Genomic DNA, 14,256 nt, shown 5'->3' with positions numbered 1-14,256 from the left:
CCATTAGTACAACACATACGATAGTGACACCTATCAGTGCCCATCTATGCCCATCCGTGCCACCTATCAGTGCCCATCCATGCCGCCTATCCGTGCTGCCTATCAGTGCCCATCCGTGCCGCCTATCCGTGCACATCCGTGCTGTCTATCCATGCCCATCTGTGCCGCCTATCCGTGCCCATCCGTGCCGCCTATCCATGCCCATCAATGCCGCCTATCCGTGCCGCCTATCAGTGCCCATCAATGCCACCACATCAGTGCCACCTCATCGGTGCCCATCAGTGCCCGTCAGTGAAGGAGAAAACGTACTTATTTACAATGTTTTATAACAGAAACAAAAAAATACATTTTTTCTCCAAATTTTCGGTAATTTTTTAATTTCTTTTTGCAGAAAATAAAAATCCCAGAGGTGATAAAATACCACCAAAAGAAAGCTCTATTTGTGGGTACATTATAAAAATTTAGTTTGGGTACAGTGTAGCATGACCGCGCAATTGTCATTCAAAGTGCAACAGCGCTGAAAGCTAAAAATTGGTCTGGGCGGGAAGGTGTATAAGTGCCCTGTATGGAAGTGGTTAAATTGGTCTGTAAACAAAGAATTGCTATAAATTGGGGAGATATGCAAGACAACATTTTTTTATTGTTATGTAGCTTACGTGACACATACAGTACAAATTATTTCTTTGGTATTGTGAAAGCTAATAACAGAAGGTTTCTATGGTTATGTCAGCTCCTCTGTGCCCTGAAGAAGTCCAGACGCATCACATAGAATAGGTGATGTCATTAGGCAAATGGCAAAGTGAGTATATAGAGTGTAAATTAGCACCTTTATAATAGAAAATATTATAGATTTTAATATGTATTTTTAAATACAAATACAGTGGAACCTTGGTTTTACGAGTAACGCGATTAACGAGCGTTTTGAAAGACAAGCAACTTTAAAAAAAATCCTGACTCGGTTTGCGAGTGTTGTCTCGCAAAACGGGCAGGATTCAAGCCTCGGCGGTGTGCATTACCGCATTTGGCCAGGGGTGCAGGGACGCCGTTGACACTCCGAACGGTTCGGAGCCGTTCGGAAATACTCACAATCATTCGAAGACACTCGGAAATCGACCGTGAGTAGGCCCCATCGGTCCGTTATTCTTTGGTCGCAAAATTGAGAACTTGCTTTAAAATTGATCCGATGGACGCCTAACCGATCGGTCAAAACCGACGGTTAATACGTAAAAGCATCGGTTCCAAACCCGCGCATGCTCAGAGTCGACGCATGCTTGGAAGCATTGAACTTAATTTTTCTCTGCATGTCGTTGTGTTTTACGTCACCGCGTTGGACTCGATCGGTTTTTGAACTGATGGTGTGTAGGCACATCAGACCATCAGTCTGCTTCAGCGGTGAACCGATGAAAACGGTTTCCATTGACCTCTATGGGGAAACTCGTTTTGATATGTGAGTGCTTTGAATTACAAGCATTCTCCACGAAGGGATTTTTCTCGTAATCCAAGATTCCACTGTACTACACTTTTTGGGTGCTTATGCTGCCTTACTGGAATAATGAGCAATAACTGTTGGCAGCCCTAATTCGCTGGCAGCTCTCGCCAAGGTGGCCAGGGCTTCTCTATGCTCAGATGATAGGGTTCGCACACACCAGAATAGGGAGAAACTCTGCCTTTTTGGTTACTCACACTCTCCTGGCCCAAGGTCCACCTACAAGAATAGTGGAATGACCACAAGTATAGCCTTTTAAGAAATTTTTTACTGTAACAGCAACAAGTCAATGGATCTGTACATCATATTCTTCACCTCCGTAGCTCTATATCCAGAAGTACAGTTTACCACAGTGAAGAAACACATGAACACTGAATATTTGGGCAGCTCTCCAACACTCTTCAATGCTGCTCCCCCATAAGTTGTTCTCCCCCAGACTCTCTACAGCCTACCCCGAAGGGTACTCTCCTTCACAGACTACAGACTTATATAGTGTATATTGGGGTAGTCTGTTCCCATTACTCCTTAGACCAAGACTCCTCCCACACCAGCTTATATAAAGATACAGTACTCCTCCCCCCCAACTCCACCCAGGGGAGGGACCTTACCAGAAGGGGTACTAACACCTGCTTACATATCTAAGATGAGTGTCTAAACCCTTACTGATGTTGGATTGTTTGGTGTACAATAGGAATTCTGTGACCTGTGCCCTTTTATCATAAAAGATCTGGGCATTTGGTGAGTTTATTTTTCAGAAAAAATAAAAGAGGCATTTACAAAAACATGCTGTCTAAAAAACATGCCATTTCTGCATGTATGTTGTTTTTTACCATTTTTTGGATGTATTTTTTACTAGCATATGTACAATGTTGTATGTTTAAAGTGGAGGTTCACCCGGAAATACCATGTTTTACCCTTAGATTCCTGCTCAATTTGTCTAGGGGAATCGGCTAATTGTTTTAAAATCGAAGCTGTACTTACCGTTGTAGAGAGCGATCTTCTCCGCCGCTTCCGGGTATGGGCTGCGGCACTGGGCGTTCCTATTTTGATTGACAGTCTTCCGACAGGCTTCCGACGCTCGCATCCATCTCGTCACGATTTTCCGAAAGTAGCCGAACGTCGGTGCGCAGGCGCAGTATAGAGCCGCACCGACGTTCGGCTTCTTTCGGCTACTCGTGACGCGATGGATGCGACCGTCGGAAGCCTGTCAATCAAGAAGGAACGCCCGCTCCTGAAGACCCATACCGGAAGCGGCGGAGAAGATCGCTCTCTACAACGGTAAGTACTGCTCGGATTTTAAAACAACTAGCCGATTCCCCTAGACAAAATGAGCATCCATCTACGGGTAAAAAAAAAATTATGGGTGAACTCCCGCTTTAACTATTTAGCAAATTTTCGTTTTTTGTTTTTTTTTAAAGTGTATTTTGTGCGTGTACTCGAGAGAGGAGCCGTACTGCAGGAGTTGGGAGTAGGCAGGCCTCCCCCAGAGGCAATTTGCCACCTTTCTCCATGCCCCGGGTGGCAATGGTGGGTGTGTGAGGGGGTCCTACCACACAGCCCGCCCTACCTGCTCCGCTTTGAAGCCCAACGGGGCAGAGGGACTCCCTATAAGGGAGTGAGAGGATCTAGCCCGCTCAACCAGCCTCGTTAGCCCTTCGCCTCTCTTTTTAGAGACCGCGTGGTCAAAGTGCGTGCATGTTAACCCAATTTCGAGTGCGTGTAAGTGTGGTGGTTTTTGCGGGAGGGGGGGTGGGCGTACTAAGCGCAGGCTTACCTCGCATAGCACACCCACCGGGAGCCGGGCTGAGACCACAAACTCAATTCACATGTAGATGAGACCGGGATCCGAACCTGTAGCTGCAGAGGTGAATGGCTTGTCAGCGCAGTGCCAAATTTTCGGTTTTAAAAATAGCTCCTCATTAAATAATAATATTTTAAAAACATTTTAAAGGTATGTACAATGGACACATGGACTTGTGTTCTGTTTTTCATGTCTGGCTTAGAAAGGTTTGTGGATTACAAATCCAGGACAGATGGTATGGTATTGCCTCTACAGTATACATCCCACATACTTGTCAAAACAGGCCAAGTTAATTCTCTCAGAGAGCATGTTCCCAGCTCCAGTACTGATCACTTATGCTTTTCATCAGATGCCTAGGTAAATTCCATGATTAGAGGGAGATAGTTACTAATTGATCACACAGGCCTCCTATCATAAAGGCTCATTCATGCACCTGACAGCACGTGAAAGATGAAGATGTCCTTCATTTGCCTGAGAACATTGTGTCAGCACTCCTGCTAAGTATGCTGCGGTTCAGTGAGCAGGATGAAAGGCCTTTACATACCATCCTGTTTCACATTGATAACTTAGAAGATGTTTGGGTATACCTGCAGTAACATATAACACTGGCTATATAAGCCTCAATCACATGATTTTTGTGATGACCAGAGTTATACGTTTTTTTCAAAGTTCACAGAGTTCATGTCTGTCATAGGCAGAGCTCATGATTAAAATGTTTAACATTGCATAGGCTGTGTGATCATGCGCTGATCTGTGCCCATAAAACTCCCTTCTGCTTTTTCTTTGTTGTGGTAAAAAAAAAAAAAATTGATATTTTTTTTATATATATGCATATATATATATATATATATATATACAGTACAGACCAAAAGTTTGGACACACCTTCTCATTCAAAGAGTTTTCTTTATTTTCATGACTATGAAAATTGTAGATTCACACTGAAGGCATCAAAACTATGAATTACACATGTGGAATTATACATAACAAAAAATTGTGAAACAACTGAAAATATATTTCATATTCTAGGTTCTTCAAAGTAGCCACCTTTTGCTTTGATTACTGCTTGGCACACTTGATGAGCTTCAAGAGGTAGTCACCTGGCACAGCACCCCATCAGTCAAATAGCCCTTACACAGCCTGGAGGTGTGTTTGGGGTCATTGTCCTGTTGAAAAATAAATGATGGTCCAACTAAACGCAAACCGGATGGAATAGCATGCCGCTGCAAGATGCTGTGGTAGCCATGCTGGTTCAATTTTGATTAAATCCCCAACAGTTTCACCAGCAAAGCACCCCCACACCATCACACCTCCTCCTCCATGCTTCACGGTGGGAACCAGGCATGTAGAGTCCATCCATTCACCTTTTCTGCATCGCACAAACACACAGGGTTGGAACCAAAGATCTCAAGTTTGGACTCATCAGACCAAAGCACAGCTTTCCACTGGTCTAATGTCCATTCCTTGTGTTCTTTAGCCCAAACAAGTCACTTCTGCTTGTTGCCTTTCTTTAGCAATGGTTTCCTAGCAGATATTCTACCATGAAGGCCTGATTCACACATTCTCCTCTTAACAGTTCTAGAGATGTGTCTGCTGCAAAAGGTGGCTACTTTGAAGAACCTACAATATGAAATATATTTTCAGTTGTTTCACAATTTTTTGTTATGTATAATTCCACATGTGTTAATTCATAGTTTTGATGCCTTCAGTGTGAATCTACAATTTTCATAGTCATGAAAATAAAGAAAACTCTTTGAATGAGAAGGTGTGTCCAAACTTTTGGTCTGTACTGTATATACATACACACAGTGTATATAAAAAGTCTACACAACCCTATTAAAATGTCAGGTTTCTGTGATGTAAATAAATGAGACAACGATAAATGATTTCAGAACTTTTTCCACCTTTAGCCCAGGTTCACACTGGGTGCGATTTCATTCGATTTGAGATGCGATTTCACATGTGAAATCGCATCTCAAATGCCGCCAATTGTCGGCAATGGCGCCGTCCTAATCGGTGCGACGCCGCATCTGCGGCGCTGCACCGATTTCAAAAAGTAGTTCTTGTACTACTTTTTGCGATTTCGGGCCGCGATTTACATAGACATCTGTGCAGAAACCTGCACAGATGTCTCTTAAATCGCGGCCGAAATCGGGACTGCCGGCGGGAGTGAAATCGTGCGAGTTCAGCTGAACTCGCACGGCTTCACTCCCGCAGCCCAGTGTGAACCAGGGCGAAATGTGAGCTATAAACTGTACAACTCAATTGAAATTCTTTTTTTGGGGGGGTTAAAAATAAAAATAAACAAATAATGTGGTTGCATAAGTGTGCACACCCTCTTATGACTGGTGATGTAGCTGTGTTCATAATTAAGCAATCACATTCACACTGATGTTAAATAGGAGTAAGTACACACCTGCCATCATTTAAAGTGCCTCTGATTAACCCCAAATAAAGTTCAGCTGTTCTAGTAGGTCTTTCTTGATATATTCTTAGCCGCATCCTACAGGAAAAGCTATGGTCCGCAGAGAGCTTCCAAAGCATCAGAGGGATCTCATTGTTAAAAGGCATCAGTCAGGAGAAGGGTACAAAAGAATTTCCAAGGCATTAGATATACCATGGAACACAGTAAAGACAGTCATCATTAAGTGGAGAAAATATGGCACAACAGGGACATTACTAAGAAATGGACATCCCTCGAAAATTGATGAAAAGACAAGACGAAAACTAGGCTGCCAAGAGAAAAAAAAAAAAACAGTCACTGCCCCTACCTATAGCTATAACTATAACCTATATATACCTAACACCGCAAGGAGAACTGTAAGGGGCGAACGCATGTCAAAAAACATACAGATCTTCCAAGCTCAACTTACCAACCAATCAGCAACCAACCGAATTCACCTGTCTAGCAGTGCGTTAAAAACAGGGGTTTAGTTGCACGCATTTGCAAATACATGCGTAAGTTGCAGGCCCCGTCAAGGCTCCCTGTGTACTGCAGACCCCAACTCTAAAATGTAAAGAGTCTCCTCAGTGGAAGCACATGTATGCTGATGGGTAGATGAAGGGCAGATGACTGGAGGGAGCCCAACCCTCCTTAAAGGAGCAGATGCACACTAAACACCCAGCACATTGCACAATGGCAGCAAAGGTGCTAGTGCGTTGCCTGACCACAATGACAACAATACAAAAAACAACAGTCACTGCCCCTACCTATAACTGGTCTTCAAAGCAAGGAGCAGGGGCGAACACATATCAAAAAACACAGAGAATTTCTAAGCTCAACTTACCAACCAATCAGCAACCAAGCGAATTCACCTGTCTAACAGTGCTGTAAAAACAGGGGTTTAGTTGCACACATTCGCAAATATTTAGTTAAAAAAGTAAAAAAAAGTACAATTTAAAAATGATAGAATGTATTTTTTTATAGCCTTTGTCCCATTTAAAACAACACAAAAATTATGATTCTGGTACAAAGCATTGCAAATTGTGACGGTAAAAAAATTCACAAACAAAATTAATATAAACAAAAAAGTGTAAATATATGGTTAGAAAAATAGAAAAAAAAAATCAGCAGGAAAAAGGGGAGAAGGGGAAAAAGGAGATATTTATGGCTGATTAGTGAAAACAAAGTGTTAGGCCGCGTACACACGATCATCCCATCCGATGAGAACGGTCCGAAGGACCGTTCTCATCGGTTAACCGATGAAGCTGACTGATGGTCTGATGTGCCTACACACCATGGGTTAAATAACCGATCGTGTCAGAACGCGGTGATGTAAAACACAACAACGTGCTGAAAAAAACAAAGTTCAATGCTTCCAAGCATGCGTCGACTTGATTCTGAGCATGCGCGGGTTTTTAACCGATGCTTTTGCATACTAACGATCGGTTTTTACCTATCGGTTAGGCGTCCATCGGTTAAATTTTAAAGCAAGTTCTCATTTTTTTCAAATGAAGGTTAACTGACCAATGGGGCCCACACACGATCGGTTCGAACCAATGAAAACGGTCCTTCAGTCCGTTTTCATCGGTTTTGACCGATCGTGTGTACGCGGCCTTAATAACAGGTTATTAGTAACAACCTCCGAATGGTGTTTTTTTTTTTTTTACAGCAGCCGCAGCATCTACAGTTTCTGTATTTACACTGTTATTTCTGTCTGTCATTTTGACAGTTATTAATTGCCAGCAATTGCAAAGAATGAGCAGCAATAAAACAAAAGAACAGGCCATACAACACATGCCTTGTGTACTTCCATTATGTTTTTACAGGTGTGTAATGCACCTGGTGGCCACAACTGGTTAAATAAATAGGGTTCAAAGGCAGTGATGATTTGATAAGTCTATCTATGATAAACCAATTAAAATCCCTACTCCTTCCCTTGTTTTCTAGCAAATCCCCAAATTGTCTACTCATCTGTCTTCTTTTCAAACAGCCACCATTGCAGAGTCACTTGACTGGGTTCATCTTTTTCTGTGTATGGGTGGTATGTGGTGGATGGTCTTTACATAAGAAATAAGTGTCAAGCAGTATTAAGGAAATTCTGCAATGATGGTTGTGTGGCTCCCAAATTTTAGAGGGTCCCCAGGGAGTGTAGGTGAGTTTTGAGTAATATGGTATTGAGTACCGTATTTATCGGCGTATACCGCGCACTTTTTTGCCCTGAAAACTCGGGTATAGTCGGGCAGTCTCGGCTCCTTCCGCGCTCACGTCCTGGACGTACAGGACGTCAGCGCGAGAGTTGCCGAGCATTGACGACAATACACGAGTGTACTGCGCTCTGTATATGTCAGCGCAGTATTCAAAACTCGGCGCGGGAAACGAGCAGGGAGGACGCAAGAACGCCGCAGAAGGACGCCGGACCCGATGAAGAGGACACCCGAAGCCGCAGAAGGACGCCGGACCCGACGAAGAGGACACCCGAAGCCGCAGAAGGACGCCGGACCCGACGAAGAGGATACCCGAAGCCGCAGACGAACGCGGGACCCGACGAGGCCGCCGATGGACGTCGCGCAAGACACCAAAACTGTAAGTACAAAAAAAAAATTTTCCACAGGATTCGGGGCAACTTTAGGGGTGCGCGGTATACGCGGGAGCGCGTTATACCGTGATAAATATGGTATATATGTTTTTTTCTCAGAAAATAGGTGCAGGAACTCAACCACGACCCCATTCAGATTTCACAAACAGTAGAAAGGTCTTAAAGGGGCATTAAATACCAGGATTGCATTACATACAGAGTGTAGAGTTCAGGGGGTTATACACAGAGTGCAGAGCTGTCACTTGTAAACACAGAAACCAGACTTCTGTGTTTACAAGTGATTGTGGTGAGCAGGCACCAAAGGGTCAGAGCCAGAGGTGATGGAACTGAGTTCCCCCAAGTTCCCCCTGAAAAAAAGCCCTGGACTAATACGTACTGACAAGCAACATCCTGACAGGAAAAGAGAGCAGAGACATGGTCTCATAGGTCTGTTGCTGTTGCTTCACTGTCAAGCTATGCTACTTAACTACAGTAAAGAAAAGTCTGGGCTATATAAATCTTAGGACAGAAATACAAAACCTTTGGTACGTAAAACAGCTCCCATGAACAGTATGGGAGCTGTTTTTTAATTGTGTGTTTAGCTGTTAGGCTGGAGCTCAGCTTTAAAGAGTTAATTTATTACAATTCTGATTGGCTCCCATGTGCTACAACACTTTGCCCTAATAAATAACCTATTTATGTTATTCCATAGGATATCTTTGTTGATTCAAGTATTTTAAAGCTTCTAGCATTTTATAATGGGCATATGATCACGATGGGCATAAGTCACTCTAATAGCATCTTCAAGCTAAACATCATTAACCCTCTCTTAACACACTAGTCTTCCCACATACAGCTTTATTAATCCAGTCTCCCACACTTCCACTACATAGCATAAATCATTTGACACTGGTATGTTTTCACAGCATTTGTCCTGCACTTCTGTTATTTCTAGAGAACACAGCCTCTCATCTCATTTCATTACTCCATTCTAAGCAATGCTGCCCCTTCTGTTCTGTCTACTACAAATGCTCATGAACGCAGAGACCTGGGTAGGCAATGCTTTTCCACGATGTGCGGAATAAATAAAATGGTAGGTAATACTGTTTCTGTATATTTCACTATTTTATGTAGTCTTTTTGAATAAACAGTGAAGTACAGTATGTCAATTGTGTAATATATTGTAACAAGGCCCTAGAAAGTACAGTATGTAGATTGTATAATGATCTTTCCAAATTCTTACTCGGAAATACTTCTGTAAAGGAGCTATGATAAAAGCTGAATAAACACATTTTTCCCAATTCTTGGTCTGGTTTATCACTTTTCGCAAGTATATTTATCCCATCAGTCGTCCTCCTATCTTAGTATTTATTTTACTAAAAATCACTGACCACCTGTAATCTCTAGGGATAAGTTTCCCTAGAAAATCATGTGGGATGGAGACAGAGCAGAGATTCTACCCACATCGTTCACAAGCCTATTATATCCTCCTCACTTTCATAAGCCAACTCTACCCTACTTAATGGAGGAAGAAGTTATGTCACCTTCTCCTCAGGATAAATATTGAATACTCAACTGTAAGTAATTGTTCTTTCCATGTGTATCTTTTGGAAGCATAAAGTTTGTCGGGTGTTGGTCCTAGAGACACAACACTTAGACAAGCATGCCTTCTGGGTTTCTTGTGTGACGAAAACAGTCTTGGCCTTGGTAGTCCATTTTAAGTAGACTGGACTGACTAAGTGATGCCCAGTGATGCGATCGACGGACATCTGTTCGTATGAGGATATCGCCGCACTGAGCGGCATTAGAGGCTGCAGTTAGAAGCTATTTTTGATCAGGGGATCCGTGAGTGTAATTGCATCACCGCATCTATGTTTTCCCTTTGACCTACTATATTGCACCATATCCCTTTTTTTTTGTTTTTCCATGAGCTGTGTCACCTTGAAGTATCAAAGCGTCAGCCTGAGCTAAACAAGCACTGTGGAAACTCCCAGCACACTATAGGATTGTTCCTTCTCATTCCAAGCCACAATTGCAACTGGTCTGTGTGTGTGTGTGTGTGTGTATAGGGGGGATGTTTTGTGTTTGTTCTTGTTTGTTTTTTTCACATAATGGTTTGATGTCATTATATTTGCTTCACATTGCACTTTTTATCGATACCTCTTATTTTGGGTGTATATTTGGTATCATTGGTACACATTGTACACTGTATACTAACAGCAGCAAAAGTTGGTATTAGCACATTACTAACGTTTTTTTATCAGGGTATAAATATAGTTGACTAAGCCATTTGTAGCTAGGCTCTAAAGAAGAAGGTATTTCGAAACGCGTCAGCCTGTAGGGTTTCGCCTAGGAACCCTCCCCTAGGTCTGGCAGTCCAAGCAATTTGTGGGAGATTAGCCATGTATGTGGCCCGATGAGCAAGTTTTTATGCTTATGTTTGTGAGTAGACATCTTTATGGTTTTTCTATTATCTTTTAATACATTTGTTGGATAATGCACTAGGCCAGTGTGCCCTATTTTCATTCTCACAATATTTCAGAACCAACTGCTTTCTATTTTTTACAGACCTAAAGAGTTTTAGGTGTGGAATGTTTGTATAGACATCCCACAGTGCAATACTAGCATACTGTATATTTTACTCTCTTTCTATCTATTTATCTCAATTTATATCTCTGTATTCCTCTAAGTGGTAAATTAATAGAGGGCACTGTCATGTACAACCAAGTGCTTGTCTGAGCTAGCTCATTTTTCTGGGCTGGGGACAATATTTATAAAAAAGGTGAAGTAACTCAGGTAATCTATATGAACATAAGATTCATATAGGGCTATTCCCCTTGGAAATGTTATTTGTACAACAATATTAAGCATTGAGCAGTGATAGTTTTTAGTATTCTTGCCTGCTATAACTATATTAGTTTTGGGTAAATTTTATTACATTTTTTAAGGTTTAAGGTAGGTTCACACAATGAATTGTGCTTGAACGCACTTTGCATTCCTATGCCATTCACATGAGATCCGGGTGCAGTGCGATTTCAGCCCATGCATTTGAATTGGATGAGATTGCGCCGGCCACAGCAAAAGTAGTGCATGCACTTCTTTCCAAACAATGTGATCCAGTGCAGGCAAACACACTGTGTTTGCGAACTGCTATAGGGGGTGTCATTAGCATTGTACTGACACCCACTGCAGATCGCAAGTGCAGTGAATTTTGAACGTGGTACGGGAAGCTTGCATGAAACGTGGGTTTCCTGCACCGCATTCTGGTGTGTACTGGCCCTTATACTTTTTAAATTGAGGTTTAATATCTTACTAATTATGTCACAAATAAACATTTAAAGCGGGGTGTGCCCATAATATAGGATTCAAAGAGCATGATGGGTCTTACCAACAGAGCAAAAGAGAGAGCAAAGCAGGCGCTGCTTACTCTGTTCCTCTGAAAAAGACTTTAGAAGTAACCATCTAAAATAATTATTTGTGAGAAAAGTATGGGCTGCCATTACTGGTCCTCCTAGTTATCTGGCTTTAATACCTTTAAAGCACAGAGACAAGCATACTACAAATGAGTGTCAGAAACATGTCAGAATTCAAAATCTCTATATTTGTTCCAGTTCAAATTCAGAATGTATTGAAGCCAAAGATTCATTTAGGGACCTAGTATTCTCAAAGGAGATGTCTGCCAGGGAAAGAAGGGAGGAAAAATTAGTCCCTCCTGTGACTCATTCACTTGTGCGCTCTAGCTTGATTATGAGCTATTAAGCTCTTTTTTTCAGCAATGTAGATAAGAACAGCCTGGAAAACAAATAAAAAGGAGTATAAGGTGCCATCTGCTGGTTAAAACTAAAAATACAAAAATGTGTATGTAGCACTACCCCCGAAGGAGCTGCTGGATATTTTCGGGCAGCATGTTACCTCTATTTCCTCACCGTCCAGGGTAATGGATGAGAGTTGAAAAAGTTCAATGTCCACACTTTACACTTCCTTTTCTAAGGTTTATTTGCTGAACTTGGTAAAGAAATAAAAGAAGTGATTGAAGAGGTGGATAGGGTTACAGGTAAATAGGTTCAGGTGCAATATTCTAACCGGGAAACACTCCTGCTTCCAGTAACACAGCTTTCGTCGCCACTCTAGCCAGTGTGGGTATTGCACACCCGAATAGGTTTCTCTCACTAGCCTAGCACCCGGAATGGCGCACGGAATATGGTACAGTCTCTGCCACAGACCTTCCCACAGATGGAGACATTTTCAGTCCAAAATCCTCGTAGCACATGATTCAGCACCCGGATCTCTACAGATTAACTTCTTGAAGAACTTAGAACTGACAGGCAAACACCATCAAGCCTTTCAGTAAATGGTGTATCCTTTGATGAAGTTCAAGGCCTCTCCTGAGATACCAGCTTCGTGCTTGGTCCTCTCCAAGATAGGTCCTTCATCAAGCGGCCTCCTCCCTCCAGGATGGACAGCACAGGATCACCCTTAAAAGCGTAGACCCAATCTGCTTACTGGGCCTACTCAACAGATCATAACCCCGGACCAACGTAATCCGGAGCCAGGATTACAGGAACATGCACCCCCGGCCAGGAGGGCCACACACAGGGTATTGGGACGATAGACCAGGATCGACAACCCCTGTCCAATGACGTCTGTCCCTTAAGTACCCCTCCCCAGCATGCACAGCGGGACGACCAACCACCACTGATTGGCTACCGAGGGGGAACACCCAAATCACCCTAACCTAGCTGCTGCCACCCTTGGCCTGGAGTGGAAACGACACCCCAGGCGAACAATAGTAGTCACTCACAGCACAGCCATGGCTGGAACAGAGGCCAAATTTGCTCAAAATCATGCATGTCTGAGTCAACTAACTCTCAGACTTCCCCCTAAATTTAAAGCAGCGCCAGCCTAACAGGAGCAGGCCGCTACATGTATGTGCAGTATGCCATATTTATTTGACTAAATACATTTATAAAACATATTGTTTTGGCCATGACAAAGAAAGAAAATATATACAGAACCACTATATAAAGCATGGTGTTTATGGGAGTAATGGGCAATTTACTATTTGCTATGCAGATGTACTGTATTTCTACTATATGAATCAATGATTACTGCTAGAAATTGTCTCTCAAAAGCTAAGTGTTATGCATTGGTTGAAGATGTTCCCTAGCTGTTATTTGCACTATTTACATTGTAGCTGGGACTTTTACTGCTGTATACATGGCTGCAGCATTTTGTGCCTCATAATCAACTTACACTGCATATTTCTGAAAGACATTTATATATTCTTAACAGGTTTAATTTTTAGTGATCATAAAGTTATTAGGGTTTTAGATGAATTGATATTATGGTACGATTGTATTCTTTATTGCAAACCATGGTTGTTAAATATTGGTATTCTTTTATCAAGCACCTGAATGCAAAAGGATGCAGTCTCTTTCAGGCCTCGTACACACGATCGAGTTTTTCGGCAAAAACCAGCAAGAAACTTGCTGGGAGATATTTTTTTGCCGGTTGTGTGTACATTTTCGTCGAGGAAACTGTGGAGAAACTCGACGAGCCAAAAAGAAAGCATGTTCTCTATTTCCTTGACGGGAATGGAGAAAATTGGCTTGTCAAGTTTCTCGACGGGTTCACAAGGAACTCAACGAGCAAAACGATGTGTTTCGCCCGTCAAGTTTCTCGGTTGTGTGTACGAGGCCTCAGTTTTTTTTCCTGGATGGACTCATAGTTAGGCGTGTGTATACGGGTACAAGACCCCTTCCACCTGCTTGTCCATAGGGGCTCCTTGGACCTTCCAATCAGGTCTGCCTGAAAAACTGACAGGTGGACCTGATCAGAATGCCTATGTAAAAGGGCCCAAAGGCTGCAGAATAAGATACATTTTACCTTCCTACAAGGTGCTTTTTTAGTGTAGCCCATGATAATGTTAAAGTATTTGGAGGTGTGGTTATAA

At 42.4% G+C, this 14,256-nt stretch overlaps 1 protein-coding gene across 4 annotated transcripts in view; it reads left to right on the top strand.

Annotated features, from left to right (window-relative positions):
• Positions 1-14,256, top strand: part of RBPMS (RNA binding protein, mRNA processing factor) — a 279,843-nt gene that overhangs the window by 229,270 nt on the left and 36,317 nt on the right. Inside the window, exon 7 of one of the 4 annotated variants that reach the window (XM_040324575.1) lies at positions 9,259-9,396. The exons of the other annotated variants lie outside the window; for them this stretch is intronic. Within the exon in view, the coding sequence (XP_040180509.1) occupies positions 9,259-9,396 (138 nt within the window). The remainder of the gene's footprint in view (positions 1-9,258; positions 9,397-14,256) is intronic. 4 annotated transcript variants of the gene reach the window in all.

Source organism: Rana temporaria, chromosome 1 (assembly GCF_905171775.1).
Source record: "Rana temporaria chromosome 1, aRanTem1.1, whole genome shotgun sequence".
NCBI classification, from domain to species: domain Eukaryota; kingdom Metazoa; phylum Chordata; class Amphibia; order Anura; family Ranidae; genus Rana; species Rana temporaria.
Note: the sequence above shows the minus strand (reverse complement) of the source record. Positions and strands in the feature narration are given on the sequence as shown.